The 16679-nt window shown below is 41.8% G+C and overlaps 1 protein-coding gene across 1 annotated transcript; it reads right to left on the bottom strand.

Moving 5' to 3' along the window:
• Positions 1-122: 122 nt before the first annotated feature.
• Positions 123-8671, bottom strand: LOC120675291 (mediator of RNA polymerase II transcription subunit 25-like). Its single transcript, XM_039956427.1, has 15 exons — positions 8407-8671; positions 7640-7670; positions 7472-7535; positions 7252-7382; positions 6198-6407; positions 6026-6091; positions 5173-5383; positions 4014-4081; positions 3149-3931; positions 2804-2857; positions 1985-2013; positions 1640-1708; positions 1451-1535; positions 1237-1323; positions 123-1164 (listed from the first exon to the last, which is right to left on the bottom strand). Exons 1-15 carry the CDS (start codon positions 8505-8507, stop codon positions 343-345), a joined length of 2811 nt encoding a protein of 936 aa, XP_039812361.1. The 5' UTR covers positions 8508-8671; the 3' UTR covers positions 123-342.
• Between the last annotated feature and the right edge of the window lie 8008 nt (positions 8672-16679).

Raw genomic sequence — 16679 nt, 5'->3', positions numbered from 1 at the left:
GCGGTTTTGCAAGTTCTGGTTTTATTCACCTCCTCCATCCCAAATTATTAGTCACCAGTGAAATCGATGCGCGAGTAATGGAAGTTAGCATGACGCAAAACGCAAATTTTAACTCTTATCCAGGTCAGCCAAGTACTTCTATTCAGTCAAGTACTTCTATTCAGTCAATAATGTTGTCGTTTATACTCTTATCCACCAAGCAAGAAGCAACACTAGTACACTACACAAGTAACTACGAGTATTCGGTAAAACTGTCAATTAAAGGTGAAAACAGGAAGTATCTCTCGACACTCGGAGCCACTGGAAAATTCTCATTCACCAGATGTGCTGACAAGAGGTGTTTCATGGTAGGAAGCCTCCCCCAGGCATGCTGCCCGGCCCCTGTGGCGCTATCTTCCCTTGCATCATCTGCACCGCCCGATTGTGCCCCTGCATGTACTGCTGTCCCATTCCCGTGCCCACCATCTGGGGCTGCTGCTGCTGGGGCTGCATTTGCTGCATCTGTTGTTGCTGATGCTGATGCTGTTGAATTTGCTGCATCTGTTGTTGCTGATGTTGTTGCATTTGCTGTTGTTGCTGGAGTGGTATCTGCTGCTGCTGGTGTTGCATGGGTTGCATCTGCTGCTGCTGGTGTTGCATGGGTTGCATCTGCTGCTGCTGGTGTTGCATCTGTTGCATCTGCTGTGGCTGTTGGTGTTGCATCTGTTGCATCTGCTGTGGCTGCGGCTGCTGCTGGTGTTGCATCTGCGGCTGCTGCTGGTGTTGCATCTGCGGCTGCTGCTGGTGTTGCATCGATTGCATCTGCGGCTGCTGCTGGTGTTGCATCGATTGCATCTGCGGCTGCTGCTGTTGCATTGGCTGCATCTGTGTCTGCTGTTGCATTGGCTGCATCTGTGTCTGCTGTTGCATCGGTTGCATCTGTGCCTGCTGCTGTTGCATCGATTGCATCTGTGGCTGTTGCTGTTGCATCGGTTGCATCTGGGCCGTCTGCTGCTGCTGAAGCGGCATTTGCTGCTGCTGAAGCGGGAGGCCTTGCGGCTGCATATGCATGTGTTGTTGCTGTTGCAGTTGCTGCTGTTGTAACTGTTGTTGCTGTTGAAGTTGCTGCTGCTGCTGCATTTGTGGCTGCTGAGTTGAGACCTGTGGTTTGAACACCACCATGTCCTGGGAAAAAAGGGGCAATTCAGCAAACACAGATAATTATGTATATATTCATTTAGCTACAATCAAGATTACCCCAGGGAAGAGCATGCCAATCAGGCGCCCCGCTTTGTCAGACATTGACAGCAGTAGAGTTTGCGAAGGTAACTGTATCACAGCACACTGAAACAGGACCAAATTGGGCATCAGAACTGTACAAAATGACTCAAAAAAGCTAAAGTTTATAAGATGACAGTAGATGAACCGGCCAAATAACAAAGGTTCTAGAAGATTAGAACCATGTACTGACCAGCTTCTTCTCTTGTAGTTGTCCAAGAAACCCATGCTGATTTAGAGTCCGGAATACTAGAAAGTCTGCCTTGCCAATATATTGTCTGCAGAAGGATCAGGAGAGATGTTATACAGCACATTATATGAAAACATGATTATGCCAGTATGCAACAGGTTGACATGAAAAAATATGGGTTTAGAGACAAACTTGTTGTTCATATGCTCCTGAGCTATAAGACGAACAATCTGCATAGTCTCTGGCCAATCCGCTGCAAGTCTGCATACAGAAAGTAGGGCATTCAGTTTCCTAGGTCTAGAAGCACAATTCAAAAGTAGCAGAAATGGTTTCCATCAGTAAAAAAATATTGCTCTTTAGTTAGCTGTAGAATGTAGAATGCATCGTGCACATTGTGCATGACAGCGTATTACATAATCATCCGCAGCATACATACTCAAAAATGGAAACAATCGAATTTCTTAAGATCACGACAACAATAACATCAACTAATGAGAAGAATCACTGGTCTCATATTGCAATACTTTAAACACTTACGTTTCAGATGCTGTTCCGCTCCTATAACCCTGTCAGACATGCTAAGGTTAGAAATACCAAAGGAATAAAAAACAGAGCTGCACAAATAGCACGTTCATATTATATATAGTAAAACAAAAGCATAGCACAGAACAAGCAATAGATTCCAGTTTTGAATTTAAACACAGAATATGGCTGAAAATGAGCATCAGCAGCAATTGATGCAATGCATTTCTTAAGGGCTCCAAATTGGCTTAATTTCATTACTCCAAAATAGTTTAAACAATTATGACTATAGATTCAGGAGCTTAATCCAAGCTAGTTTATCTTCCTTATGGTCTTAGCAAGAAAATGGGTCAAGGAGAACACAAGATTTAATAGAACAAGCTCTTCAAGGGAAACATTTTTCCTTAAAATTTCATACAGACCTAAAAAGAGCAACAACAAAGTGTCACCATAACTTATGAATCATTTCGTTCAGCTACAGCTAGTAATACTGCAGATCCAATAAAGCTACTGTAAGCTTTTATTGATGTTACAAAGTACTGCATAATGTTTAGGAGTTCAATAATGCATACTCGCTCCTATTTGTTGTTTTGGGATACATGTATAGTCAACACATTCTAGTCTTGACCATCAATATTTTTTTAAAATATTTCAAATTAACTTTTGAAAATGGTATTGCTATTCATAACATTACATATTTGCTACATTTTGAGTGTATACTATTAATTTATGATCAAAACAGTGCCAAGGTCTGTTTCTTTTCAAAAAAAAAGTGCCAAGGTGACTATATATCAGAAACAACTATTTGAAGACTAGAGGGAGTAAGGGAATTACTTCGAGTTTACAGATAAATACAGGCTGTCCCTGCCTTTGACCGGATAATGTCCCCTGAAATATAGATAGAAAGCATCAGTTGTTAGAATTCGAAAACTGGGCCGTATACGAGATAATATGTACAACACCAATTTGATGTGTACTTCCGATAAACAAGAAGAGGACAAATTTGGTACTCTACAGTAACATGGCTAGCTGGGCCTAAGAAGGCTCCTCTTAGTCAAGTGCTCTGCACTGACCAATTAGTATCAGATTCAAGACATCTAGCAGCTCATTTCTACTTTAGTAGGGATTAGGGAAACTGTCTCTGTATATGTAAACCCTAAAGAAAAGATAGATCTTTACCTCCCAAATTTTAACATACTTTGGTGGCGGTTGTTGGGCATTGGGATGCTGCCCAATAGGCATATTCATGGCAGAATTGTTTGTGACACCTAGGGAATTGACTCCTGTCGACTGGGCCATCCCAGGTGTTGGCATCATTGCTGGCGCTGAAGAGATAGCTGTAGGCCCAAGGCCACTCACATTTTGGTTTGCAGCAATTCCACCTTGTCCTAATTGTGAACCAGCCATCAAGCCTCCTTGTGCCACAGGTTGCACTGATTGGCCCATGCTCATGCTGCTTTGGATGCTAGGCAAAGAGGCCGATACAGCAATATTTGAATTGCCTGATACAGTAGAAGCGCTTGAGCCAAAGGAACCAAGAGCTGTGCTCTGTACCATTTGTTGAGTACTAATAGGTTGTCCAGATATAGAGGAGATGACAGAGGGTGTTGATGTCATGCCACTCGATATCATGTTTGACATGTGGACTTGTATTGGTGTTGCCCCTATGTTAGGCAGTCCCATCGAGGTAGCACCTCCTCCTAAAGAAGTTGAGTTCATCAGACGAACCTGTGACAGATTGTTGAGGAGGCTACCATGACCACCAGGCCGAACTGGCTGTTGAACAGGGTGTACTATAGGTTTATGTTCCTGCACATTATCATTTGCAATATTTGCTTCTTGGGAAATAAGAGATGGTGATGAGGTTTGCAATGCTGATATTCCTTGTGAAGCCACATTTGAAATAGGTGTTACATGCGAGAAAGCAGGTGCAGAAACCATCGGTGGTATGGTTGCTGGTTCCTAAAAATTAAACATTGTGAAGTTATTATTAGAATGAAAAAACATAGTGTTTCCAAGAATAGCTTGTTGTTTGTAGTTTTACCAATTTAACAGTTGCAGTAGAAACACCTCCAACACCAACTGGTTGCCGACCCATCATTGGTCCATTCACTGGAAATATTCAAAGGAAATCAATCATCACGGCAAGAAAGATAAACATGGATAGAAAGGTAAAATAAATTGCAATATTAGGTGGATCAACTTTTATAACTGTCTTATTTAATGAAGATAATCATAACTGTATTATTTAATGAAGATAATCTGACTGTCTTATTTAATGAAGATTACAAATGGACAGGTGTTCTGTGGTACATAGCAACTAAGGCAACCAAAAATTTACTCCATGGAACAAATGATGCAACCACTTAACAAGAATCCATATGCACAGGAGTATATACTTACGTATCTGTACGAATACATTAGAATACATTTACGAAAACGTGCGTAAGCCTCACAATATATCAATCTCACTGTTAACTATGGCAAGCTTCTGAAAACAACTTATGACTTGCCAGCATTTCCGAAGTCTAAAATAACAAAAACAGTTAGCAAGACCATCTTGGCAGTAAACATCTTCAGGGTTCTTTGACCATCTGTCCTATTTCAAATGGCATATGAGCAAGACATCCATCCACACTGGCAAACATTTTGGCATCCAGAGATACAACCAGCTATGTTTAGTACATTCACTTTTGCAATGAAGTCGAAAAAGCATTTGAACTCGAAAACGGAGGTAGAATATTTCAGTGTACAAGCAATCACACATCAGAAGCACATGTAATTCTTATATCTTCTGTGTAGTCGCCAGTATAAAGCATCACAAGCACAATGCTTTCACCCAACAAAGGTACACTTTATGCAAAATTGGATCATGCAATGGCACATTTAGAACCATGCCTGCTATGAAATATTCAGTCATACCAAAAGTGATTACTTTTTCTGACGTATGTTACGCATACCTGCCAAAGGGACATGTCCTGAACAAATTCACTTATGTCATTTTTCCTTAGTCAATTTGAACCTAGCATTTGCTAAACCAATTATCATTAAACTAGGTGTAAACACCTAAACCTCTTTTACAAAGATTTCCCGACATCCCTCCCACACAGGCATCACATCAACAACATTTCTTTCTACAAATGGCAGAACCAAGAACAGATTTTATAGAGAAACTAAGCCTAGCATTAACATTTTTTTTCAACCTGAGGGGTTGCCATTTGAAGTTGGTCCTGCCATTGTAACTGCCGGTGCGGTGTCCATCTTTGTTACAGTTTGATTTGGGGCCAAGTTCCCATGTAAAGGACGACTTAGAGCAGTCCGCGCCTCCATAAAATTCTCAGATAGCAAAACAAGGAAGTGTGGGTTTTTTGCATGATCAACTGATGGATCAGCAGCTCGAGGATTTCTCTTGCCCTGCAGCAGAATATGGAATCAGTATTATGTGTATATTTATCATAACTGCCGAAGGCCTTATAAGGTCAAATTGTATTACATTAGTTAAAAAGATAGTCAATGCATAGCAGGGAAAATAGGAGACGGTCCAAGATCATCACTAACAATTGTAGCTACTATACTAATGAATTAGTGCCTCCTCCACTCTAATATAGATATCACAAAAGATTAAGTCTGAATTGCCAATTGATCATTTTTTGAGAAAATATTTTTCAACAAACACACTATCAAGGGGCTACAAGAATCCGTGCTTGAGATGTGGCTACAGAGTAAAAATGTTACCAAAAACCAAAGTTACTGCTCATTGTTCAATGCCCATGAAGCTAAAGTGAGCAGTAACTCAGACTGAAAGTACAATAGAGTGAGTCGTGCCATACATAATAAATAAGTTTTTATTATTTGAATGTATTCCTTAGTTTTTTTTACATCAAATAAGTTTTTATTATTTGAATGTACTCGAGTTTTTTTGAGATCCAAGAATCCATGCATGCAGTCAGACATTCTTATAGTTTTGAGATCATCAATAGAATACTGAAACAGCTAAAAGAAGCAAGATAAAAGGAACAGAAGAAAGCTCATGTTCAACACAAGTGACAAAATTACCGCAGTGTATATCGCCTTCAGTGTGGGAAGCTGTTTCGGAGATATCACCGACAATGAGACAGAGCACTAGCATTCAAAAAATTAACTAGAATCAACAAAATGCTACTGATATTCCATTGGGATACAGGAAATAAACAACAATAACAAGCTTATGGCACAACTTATGTAGCACCTGAGCAAATGATTTTGCAACAGCCTCAGCATCAGCAATGGAAGGCTCTTTCGATGACTCAGTATTCTCTTTATGATCAATACTTTGAGTAGGAATACAGTAGACAGGTGTAGGCAAAGGATATGGATTACTTGCAGCGACAAGTATGCAGTGCTTTTGTGCTTCATGGTTTTGATGACTCTGGGTTGTACTGGGACTGCCTTGAAGTATCTAGTTGTACATAAGAAGATGACCATCGTGGTGACAATAAAAATTGTAGACAACAGCTTACATCAGGCACAATAACTAGAAATGAAATAACCACTACTTTACTATTACAAGAAAAGAAAGATCAATGATGTGTCACTAAAGGTTTTCAGCTCACTTTCAGCATGTAAATTTTATCACCACGCGCAAAAAGGACTGATGCTACAAAAATAATGCAGCAGACTAGCATGCAAACATTTCTGATCATACTTATTTCACTCCATTCTTGTGTCTGGGTTTTTTATGTACATAGATTATTAGTATGTAATTATAACTGATCTCATACTCTATTGGTTAAGACAGAGAAAGACCGAGCTCTTGATCCAGGCATATTTTTTTTATTATTAAACTGGAAAGGATTCAAAGCAATGTGAAGACAATGTTCAGGCTTTCTCGGTTAAATTCTTGTGCAAACAGCTTAGCAAATGAATATTATGGCCTATAGTGAAAATAATTGTCATGTATCAGCAGAATTATTTCCAAACTTTGATGAATAATTAAACAGCAATATAAGAAAAAAATTATCTACATCATCTTTCATCTGCAAGGAGAGCAAGAAATAGATGTTTCCCTTCAAGTGGAACTATAGAACATCTTAAGCAAGGCAATGGAATCGTGCGAAATGGCAAAACAGAGCATGTTGTACTACTCCAGACATCATGTTCTCATAAGAATATAACTAATATCATAAGATAAAAAAAAATACTGAGATCTTGAGAGGTGAAACTAAGCTCCTGAGTGCTAACTTTTGGCAATAAGGAACTCAGGATTTGCGAAGAGAATTCCAACAATGTCAATATGTCAATACCGTCAGTGCTTCAGCAAGGCCTTCACACGTAGAAGCTTCGCTAAATCCTCCACCACTGAATGATATTCCAGATAACCATGATAGGAAAGCACCGATATCTTTTGTCCATCCACTTCGCTGCACACCAAAAGCTACATTGCAAAAATGTCCATAAAGTGCCAGTTGATGGAATGTACACTAAATGATATGGTAATGTACATGGACGACATAAAAGCCATACCGCTGTAAGGTCCATGGGTATGAAAAACAACTAATGCAAGCTCAGGTGGTGCCCCTGCAAGCTTCTGCACAAATGAAAAACAAGTTTAAACATTGACACAATTCGTTGAACAGCATGCACAGGTTTATAACTCAGATAATAAACATTCTTTCATTAGGAAAGAATTACCTGCCCTGGCACTTCATTTGCACAAAAGCTCCTGCACAAATTTGAAATGTATCATGAATCAGACACACTAAAAAGCAAGGTTGCATAATGCAATTGTGTGGAAAATGAATTATGTTCGTGGAATTGGACCTGGGATTCAAACCATGGACCAAGATTGCTAGTATACGAATCAGATGATTCTTTTTTTTAAAAAAACAACTAGGCGGAGATCCATGTCTACTGTGTTAAGTCAGAGAAAATTGAGGTGGCCATTATAGGCGAGAAGGCCTCTGCGAAAATGAGGTAAGTAAAAAATAAAAACATCCTACTTACTACCTCCATAAGCACAGTTTCGAAAATGACTTGCAGCTTGGCATGCCAGATCGCTAATTAGGAACTAGACGCTTCATCATCGAATAAAATAATAATACCAAAGATGTCCTTCACTCCTTCCGCTCAAAAAGCCCGATCAGGAATCATCAAACAATCCAGTCCCCCGCCCCGAAAGCTTAAATCGCCCTCACAAGCCCCCACGACAAGCCAACAGCCAACCTCCTCCCCAAACGATCCAGCGATCGAGACGGCGAACATTCCCCACGCCAATTCCTCCCCCCTAAACCCTAGCGTAGAATCATGAAGAAAATTTCCCCAGAAACACCTCTCCCCATCCCAAGTGCCCCCCCTTCTCTCGCGCGCACTAGAACCTGATGAAGCGAGAGCCGACAGGAAACAGCCGTGCCGGGAACAGAAGAGGAGAGGAGAGGGGCCAGGGGGGCGCGCGGGCGTACCGCACGATCTTCTCGACGTAGTCCCCCAGAATGGAGGACCAGTAGGGCCCCAGCGCCGCCGTCCCCTCGACGGCAACCACCAGCTGCCGCTCCGCCGCCATCCGCCGCCCTCGGCCAGTCAGTCGCGAACCCACTCCGAGTACTCTCGCTAATCCAACTCCCGGCTTCCCCAAATCAGCTTCTTCTCTCTCTGTTTCCTTTTTTCTTCCTCCACTTTGGCAGTTTCGCTTTGTGGGGAAGGGGACGACGACGACGAAGACAAGGAAGACGGGTCGGATTTATAGAGGGCCCAAAGGCCCATCGGCCAAGTCTCGGGGAGGCCCATTCACCTGTATGACAAGTGGGTCCGAGGTGTTGTTGGCTTCCTGTGCTGACCGTGAAGGCGTGCGACTCCAAAGTTTGATAGTGGGACCCAATTTTCTTGGCACCACCGGCAGTCTAGCACAGTGCGGGGGGGGGGGGGGGGGGGGGACTTGGCCGGGACGAGCGACCTAGGAAAAAGGGGAACAAAGAAACATGCGCTTCTGTGATAGCTTCGCTGTAATGTAAAAATCATGTGATCACGTCTTCTTACTCAAAAGAGAAAAGAAAAGAAAATCAATAAGAGATGGAAATTAAATACGAGCCACATACAGTAGCAATAATAATATTTTTTGACTAAAGGGGAAAAGCTTAATTCTTGTACTGTGAAGCAGCCATTATGGAAAGCTAAGGTTGAACCGTAGATGTGAGAAAGGAGTGGGCGACTCGGCGTGGAAAAAGAGTATGGAGAGGCCAGCTGGTCCAATGGGGCGGCGAGAAAGAATAGGCCTCGTTTGGATTTTTTAGTTTTAGTCACAAGTCCGTCACATCGCATGTTTACATATCAATTAAAAATATTAAATATAAATTTATTACGAAACTAATTTATAAATCGTGAATTAATTACGAGACGAATCTATTAAACCTAATCAGTTCATAATTTAACCACTAATTGCTACAGTAGTCATCCACTAAACATGTATTAATTATACTTAATAAATTTGTCTAGCCCTATACAGTTTATGCAATTAGTTTTATATTTAAATTGATATTAGTGTAACAGTAATTTAAAAAACTAAACGAGCCCTTAGACCGTCCACAGTGGAAGAAGGAAATGAAGGAGCAAATACACTGTTTGGCACTGTAGATGCACTGTTTGGTACTGTAGACAGAGAGGACGTGGGAAACGAGGAGGGAGCAAATTTGCTCTTGCTCCCTCCGCTGTGATCAGCCTTTAGGCCCCTTACTCGTAGCAGGATGTTATGGTGTGAGGCCGGTTCCGGTTTAATAGTGACCCGCCCAATGGAAATGGCGTCAGTCAGTCGATCGTTGACTCCGCAGTCAGAATCAGAGACGTGACACGAGGCGTCAATCTGCTGCAGATGATCAGTCTCGGCAACGGGTGCGTGTGGCAGCAGGCAAGATGCCTGCTGCAAGGATCCAGGGTCGCGCCCGGGTACTGGATCGTTGACTAGACGAGCGTGTGTACATGGGCGACCGCGGACTGGCAAGCAAGCGAGTCTGGGCCTGGCAATAGCAGCAATAGAAAGAGATGTCCGGCAGGCAGGCAGGAGGACGAGCCATGCTTTGACTCAGGGTCACGGGGATACTGATGGTCCGACTGGGTGCATGCTACGTGATCGAGCAGGATTGTAGGATCAGATGAGAATTCAGGGCCGTGTTTGGTTGAGGTGGAAAAAAACTTCGCCAAATCTTTTTCATCTTTGACTAAAAATTTAAAGTAGTAAACGAAGTCTAATTACAAAGCCACCTCCACAACCCCGTGTAAATCGCGAGACGAATCTAATGAGATCTTTGACCGCGTGATTAGAGGATGATTACTGTAGCATCACTCTAGCAAATCATCAATTAATTACCGTCATTAAATTCATCTCAAAAAATTACATCCGTCCCTGAAAAGATTTTGCAAATAGACTACATTTAGTACTCCATGCGGAAGTTCGTTTTTTTTATATAATCTTGATGTGACGGAAAACCAAACACTGCCCATATCGTCTCCTTGCAACTTGCAAGGCAAGCCAACCAAGGCCCCGTTTAGTTTCCAAAAAGTTTCCCACAATATCCGTCACATCGAATCTTCGGACAGATGCATGGAGTATTAAATGCAGTTGAAAAAAATAACTAATTACACAGTCTAACTGATTACCACGAGCTGAATCTTTTAAGTCTAATTAGTTTATAATTAAACATTATTTGTCAAGTAACAACAAAATGTGCTATGGTACCAAAATCCAAACTTTTTCACCAACTAAACACACCCCAAGAGAACTTCTTCAGGATGCGTTTAGTTGAGGAGCGGGGATGGAGCCATCCCATCCCGTATTTGCTTCGTGAGCATATAGAAGTGGAGCGATTCCTTGTAGCGAATATTGGCTCTTGATTCGGGATAAACTCACTTGGCAAAAAACATCGGACGAGCTCACTCCTGTTCCGTGCCATTTCTTCCCGTCCTCGTGCCCCCTCCATGATGTGCTCCCTCCATGATGTTGAGAAGTGTTTGCACGTAGGGAGGCGAGCTCGGTTGGGGACCGAGCTCCGCGGGGAGGCGTAGGTGGAGCTCGGGCGGGAGCTTGCATGGGGCGGGGGCGGAGCACTTGTAGGAGCGCGCGCCGTGGGGTGAAGCTCGGGCGGCGCTAGGGGTGGGAGGGCGAGGTCATGCGGCGCGAGGGAGGGAGGTCGGCAGTGCAAAGAGGAGGAGCCATGGCCGAGGCAACTGGGAACAGAGGAAGAAGAAAATTGGGCTATGTGGGTCCCACATAATGGTGCTTATTAGCAGCTTCATGCTCGTTCCTCCAACCAACATGAAATGGAGCCGTTCTATCACTCTTAACTGAACACATGGTATAGAATCATCTCATCCCTAAAATCTAGAACGGAATAGTTCCACACTGCCTCGCCCTCTAACCAAATATACCATACCGATACGTATAGGGCAACCATTACCATGGTGGCATTGGCAATCTAGACTGTCTGGAGTCGTCCCTGCCTGGCTGCAAATTCGCTATGCACAAGCAGCTACCGTCGCAGTCAGAGTTTCACAGAGTCGCCCCTGCCGGCTGCAAAAGTTTGTTAGAACACGATTTTTGAGAAGAGAATCTCGTATGTATGGAGTATTAAATTAAAACTATTAGTAAATTTTTTCAGAGACGGGTGTAACTTTTCATGATGAATCTAATGACAGCAATTAATCGATGATTGGCTACAGTAATGTTACAGTGATCATTCTCTAATCACACGGTCAAAGACATCGTTAAATTTTTTAGGGTTCCTAACACATGAGTTTTGAAGTTGGTTTGGTAAACTATCTTCATTTAATATATTTAATTAGCAGTCAAATACCTTCTAACACTCTAAAGAAGAACCAAACATGGCGGGATAGCGCCGGCTGCCACGCTAGCTACCAGCAGGCCAAAGTTGAGCTAGACATATCGCACCATCGGGGTCTCTGCTCAAGCTTGACCAGGCCGGGTCCTCGGTCGGTTCCTCACCCTGCAAAGCCTGCTCTACTTTCTTACACAAGAAAGATAGGTGTACAATTCTGTCTGTTTAGTTCTAAATTTTTTTTTACAGCACCTGTCACAACAAATTTTAGACATATATATAAAATATTAAATGTAGTTGAAAAAATAATTAATCACACAGTATAACAATTTCATATGAGATGAATTTTTTAAGTCTAATTAGTCTATAATTAAACATTAATTGTCAAATATCAACGAAATGTGCTACAACATTAAAACCTAGACTTTTTCGCCACCGTGTTGGAAACTGAGCAACCAGTTGAACGCATCGACAGCGTGTACTACTTACAGTAATTGATTCAATTTTTTCTTGTTTGTGACGAATCGCTATATGTCCCATTTAAATTTTAATTTCGACTTTGAATCCTCTTTTTGGAATATATAAATTGCAGGAGCTCTGCACGATCATTAGAAGGAAGAAGTGTGCGAAGCTTGCTAGGTGGACTTTGTTACTTTGATGAATCTCAAGTCTCAGGGCGTGTTTGAATTAAGGTCACACTCTGCCACGCTGCATATGTGGCGGCCACGACCTGTGGCGACCGAATTGAATGCCACGCTTGGCACAGTCAAGTTGCATTTATTATGTGCTAGAAGACAAATTGTTGGAGTATGACGAGGATAGGTGTGGCCTGCATGCAGCAATAAATGTACTTTTTCTGTGAACGCTATTCATCTATCACATCAAATCTTTTACATTATATATAAATCATTAAACGTAGGTAAATAAAAAAACTAATTGCATAGTTTTGATGTACACGACGAGACGAATTTTTTGAGACTAGTTAGATCATGGTAGAACAACAATTATCACAAACAAACAAAAAATACAATAGTATACTACAGTGTCTGATGTAATTCTTTTTACCATCATTTTTACGGATCTAAACACAGCCACATTAGCGCTGAACCAAACCATCCGACCATCCTAGTGTGGCTGCCAAAGTTTGGCTGCGAGGGAGTGTTTAGTTAGTGAAAAATTTTGGATCAAAATCACATCGATTGTTTGACCAGATGTCGGAAGGATTTTTCGGATACTAATTAAAAAATTAATTTCAAAACTCACTTGGAAACCACGAGACGAATCTTTTGAGGCCTTTGACCGCGTCATTAGCACATGTGGGTTACTGTAGCACTTATAGCTAATCATGCACTAATTAGGCTTAAAAGATTCGTCTCGTCATGTACATCCAAACTGTGTAATTAATTTTATTATTTAATTACATTTAGTGCTTCATACATGTGTTTAAAAGGGAGGTGAAAATTTTTGCGTGAAAAATTTTGGGAACTAAACGGCCCCTGAGTGTGGTCGTAATCCAAACAGTCACTCGACCCGCCACTGCGAATATATCGCCCCTTTCCATGCTGAAATTTGGTCATGTTTGTTAGGGTGTGAAAATATTTTTATGAAAATTTTTCACCTCTTTGACTACTAATTAGAGGTATTAAATGGAGTTTAATCACAAAATAACCTTCAAAATTATGGTACTGTAGGATGTGCTCTAGCTAATAAAGTCTTTGATCGTATGATTAGAGGATGATTAGAGGATGATTAGAGGTTGTTACTATAGTATCGCTGTAGCTAATTATAGTAGAACTTGGCTCATTAAATTCGGCTCGAAAAATTACACCTATATGTTAAAAAATTTCACAAATAAACTTCATTTATTAATCCATACATATACATACATTCGTGTTTTAGTAAAAAAATTCACGAGGAAACCAAACATGGCCTTCGTCACGATGGTAGAGTCTACCGCTACCAGGCCACAAGCCCACAACTAGCTAGCTCCTACACTAGCTAGAGTCCAGACTATACGAGACACTACTGCTGCATCTTGACCTGGGTGTCTGGCTCCTGGCCTAGCTGCATGCACGAGAGCCTGTACTTGCACGCAAGGCTGCTCCCAACCGCGTTGGAATTCGGGAATGACCAAAAAATTTTGTACAATACTGGTCACATTAAATATTAAACACATATGCAGAGCATTAAATACAATTGAAAAAAACTAATTACACAGTCTAACTAATTAACACGAGATAAATCTTTTAAATTTAATTAGTCCATAATTAAATATTATTTATCAAGTAACAACGAAATATGCTACAGTACCAAAACTCAAATTTTTTCACGAACTAAACCCGTGTTTAGATGCAAAAATCAAAATTCTAATTTTTTTGTAATTATTTTCTACAGTAAATAACCTCTAATGATGGATTAATTATACTCATTAGATTCGTCTCGCGATTTACAGACGAGTTCTATAATTATTTTTGTGATTAATTTATGTTTAGTACTTCAAATGTAGAAAGATGTCTTTTCAAAAATTTTACGGAGCACAACCAAACAGAGCCTAAACAGGACTTAAAGGATTCTTCACTCCTGTTTCTCTTCTCCTTCCATGGCTATACGGGCCACAGAAGAAGCGACGGGGTCTTGGTTTTTGTTTGGGGCCTGCTGCGGGGAACATCAGTCATATCCAAACCAAACTTGCACGGTAGGTTTTGTTTCCGGATACATGCATGATAAAATCATGCAAACATCTTAACTCTTAAAGTTCGTTTCAGCTGTCACTAGCGAACGCCACGTGATCCATCTCACTATTCTATATACCTATACTCCCTCCGTCCCAAAATCATTAATCGTTCAAAATTTGTCCTGAATATAGATATGTTTAGACTTCCCACCCCAACTTTTACGAACAACCAGACTAAAATACCCTTGTTGTTTTATCTCCAACGCCAAATGTACCCAACCTCCTCGTTCTTTCCGCTCCCCCCCCCCCCCCCCACCCCCCACACTAGCACACTAGGGAAATGGTCGAAAGATTCTTGGCAAAGAGTTTCCCTACCCTGTCCGGCCGCACGCCGTCTCTCTGTCAAGGCACCCCGCCGTTGCTGCTCCGTCGCGCCACCGTTGCATCTCTGCCCCGCACGCCGTCATTGCTTTTCCACCCAGCCGCCTCTGCTTCGCCCAAGCACCCTACCGGCTGTTCTGCCCCGCCGCGTCGGGTGACAGGCCGTGCGCCGCCGCTCCACCTCGGCGCAGCGCCATCGCTGCTTCTTGTTGTCTTTGCATTGAGCTTTGTCAAATTGTTGTGATTATCGAGAGAAATTTTTATCATGCTTTCATAATCAAGATTCACATGCACCCCATATAGCCCCTTTGCTTTGCTTCTATGAGAAGTTAACATTGTACCACCCATCTAATCTATTGTTGACTGTCTATTTTGAATCATTTTGAACGTCAACTATCACACAAAAGAAGAACATCGAAAGGAATAAATATTAGCATAGGATGAATTATTGACAAATTCCACAGATACTGGTTTGAATACGTGTGCAGGCGAATTTGAGCCAAAAATATTAGGAACAAGTCAATAATATCTAAGGCATAAATTTCCAACCAATTACAAGCAAGCCCAAGGGTCGAGAGGCCCCACTTGGCAGCCTCACACAAGAAGGAGACGCATCCATGCGCTTGACATGTCATCGATCCAGGATAACACCTTATCGACCAATCAGACGCAAACACGAAGATCCATGGGCCCACCAGAGGGAGTAAACCGCTTTAAGATAGGCCGAGCCAGTCATAACCGATATAAGGACCTACAAACCAGTCACACCGAGAAGACTAAAGTTGGTTGGAGCCCGATTTTGGTCGGCCGAGCCCCTTGGTCAGCCGACTAACAAGTGGGCCCACTCACCTCCAACTTCCATGTGTTGATCACTCATTGGATGCTTAAATCGGTTTGAGGAGGCTCAACTGCAAAAACCCGGCGTCAAGACCCATGGTTCCCTCCTATAAATATGAGGGGAGAGCGTGAGAATAGGAACATCACACTTCACACATTTCACCTCTCCTCCCACTTCTAGAGCCTGGAGCCTTCCATGGAGGTTTAGTTCATCCTAGGTGTGTAGGAAAATAGGGAGAGAATGAGGAGTTAGGGAAGTGCCGGGTCAGTCGGCACTTTGCTCCGCTGTACCTCAACGGATGCTTATCAATCATAGTAAATGTTCGTGTTTTCTTAGATTATTCAGAATTAGAATTTAAGTTCAAGTACTAGTTTCTATCGTTTATCGGATTGAGTGTTCACTCATGGAAAGTAAATGATCCTAGCCTAAGACTTTGGATAGAAAAGAATGTTCTTGACCAAGGTTAGGATTAGATGAAGCGTAGATGTGGTGTCTAGGCTAGACTTTGCCACTTGGTTGTTGTTTACTCCACGGTCTGTAGACGTGGCTTGCAAGTGGTGACAGCCCTGTTAGAACCCAGTAATCCTCCACGTTCAGGTTTATAACAGTGCCATAATTGTCGGAGAAACCTGGTGTTTATCCATGGGGAGACCAATAGCCCAAAGTAAACAATGACGCTAGATCTTATCTTATCTTAGGTTCTGAATCTTAAGAAATCCTCTCTATCCTTCCTTATCCTACACATGTGTGTCCTTGGATGAACCTAAACCATAGATAGTATACTCACGTTCCTCAGTAAATATGATACCTCGGAATACTCCTGGATGAAAGCTACAACGGTATCCGTGCGCTTGCGGATTTTATTCGTGACGTTACAAAATCCAAACATCTACAGAATAAATGCTCCATAGTATGTATTGATCTCTCTCTCTCTCCAGTTATTGTTAAAAAAAATGAGGTACGAGCTAAAAAATATGGACACAGGAAGGTCCAAGTATTGAATAAAAGGAAAAAAGA

Source organism: Panicum virgatum, chromosome 2K (assembly GCF_016808335.1).
Source record: "Panicum virgatum strain AP13 chromosome 2K, P.virgatum_v5, whole genome shotgun sequence".
Classification (NCBI taxonomy): domain Eukaryota; kingdom Viridiplantae; phylum Streptophyta; class Magnoliopsida; order Poales; family Poaceae; genus Panicum; species Panicum virgatum.
This window is presented reverse-complemented; position numbering and strand designations above follow the sequence as displayed.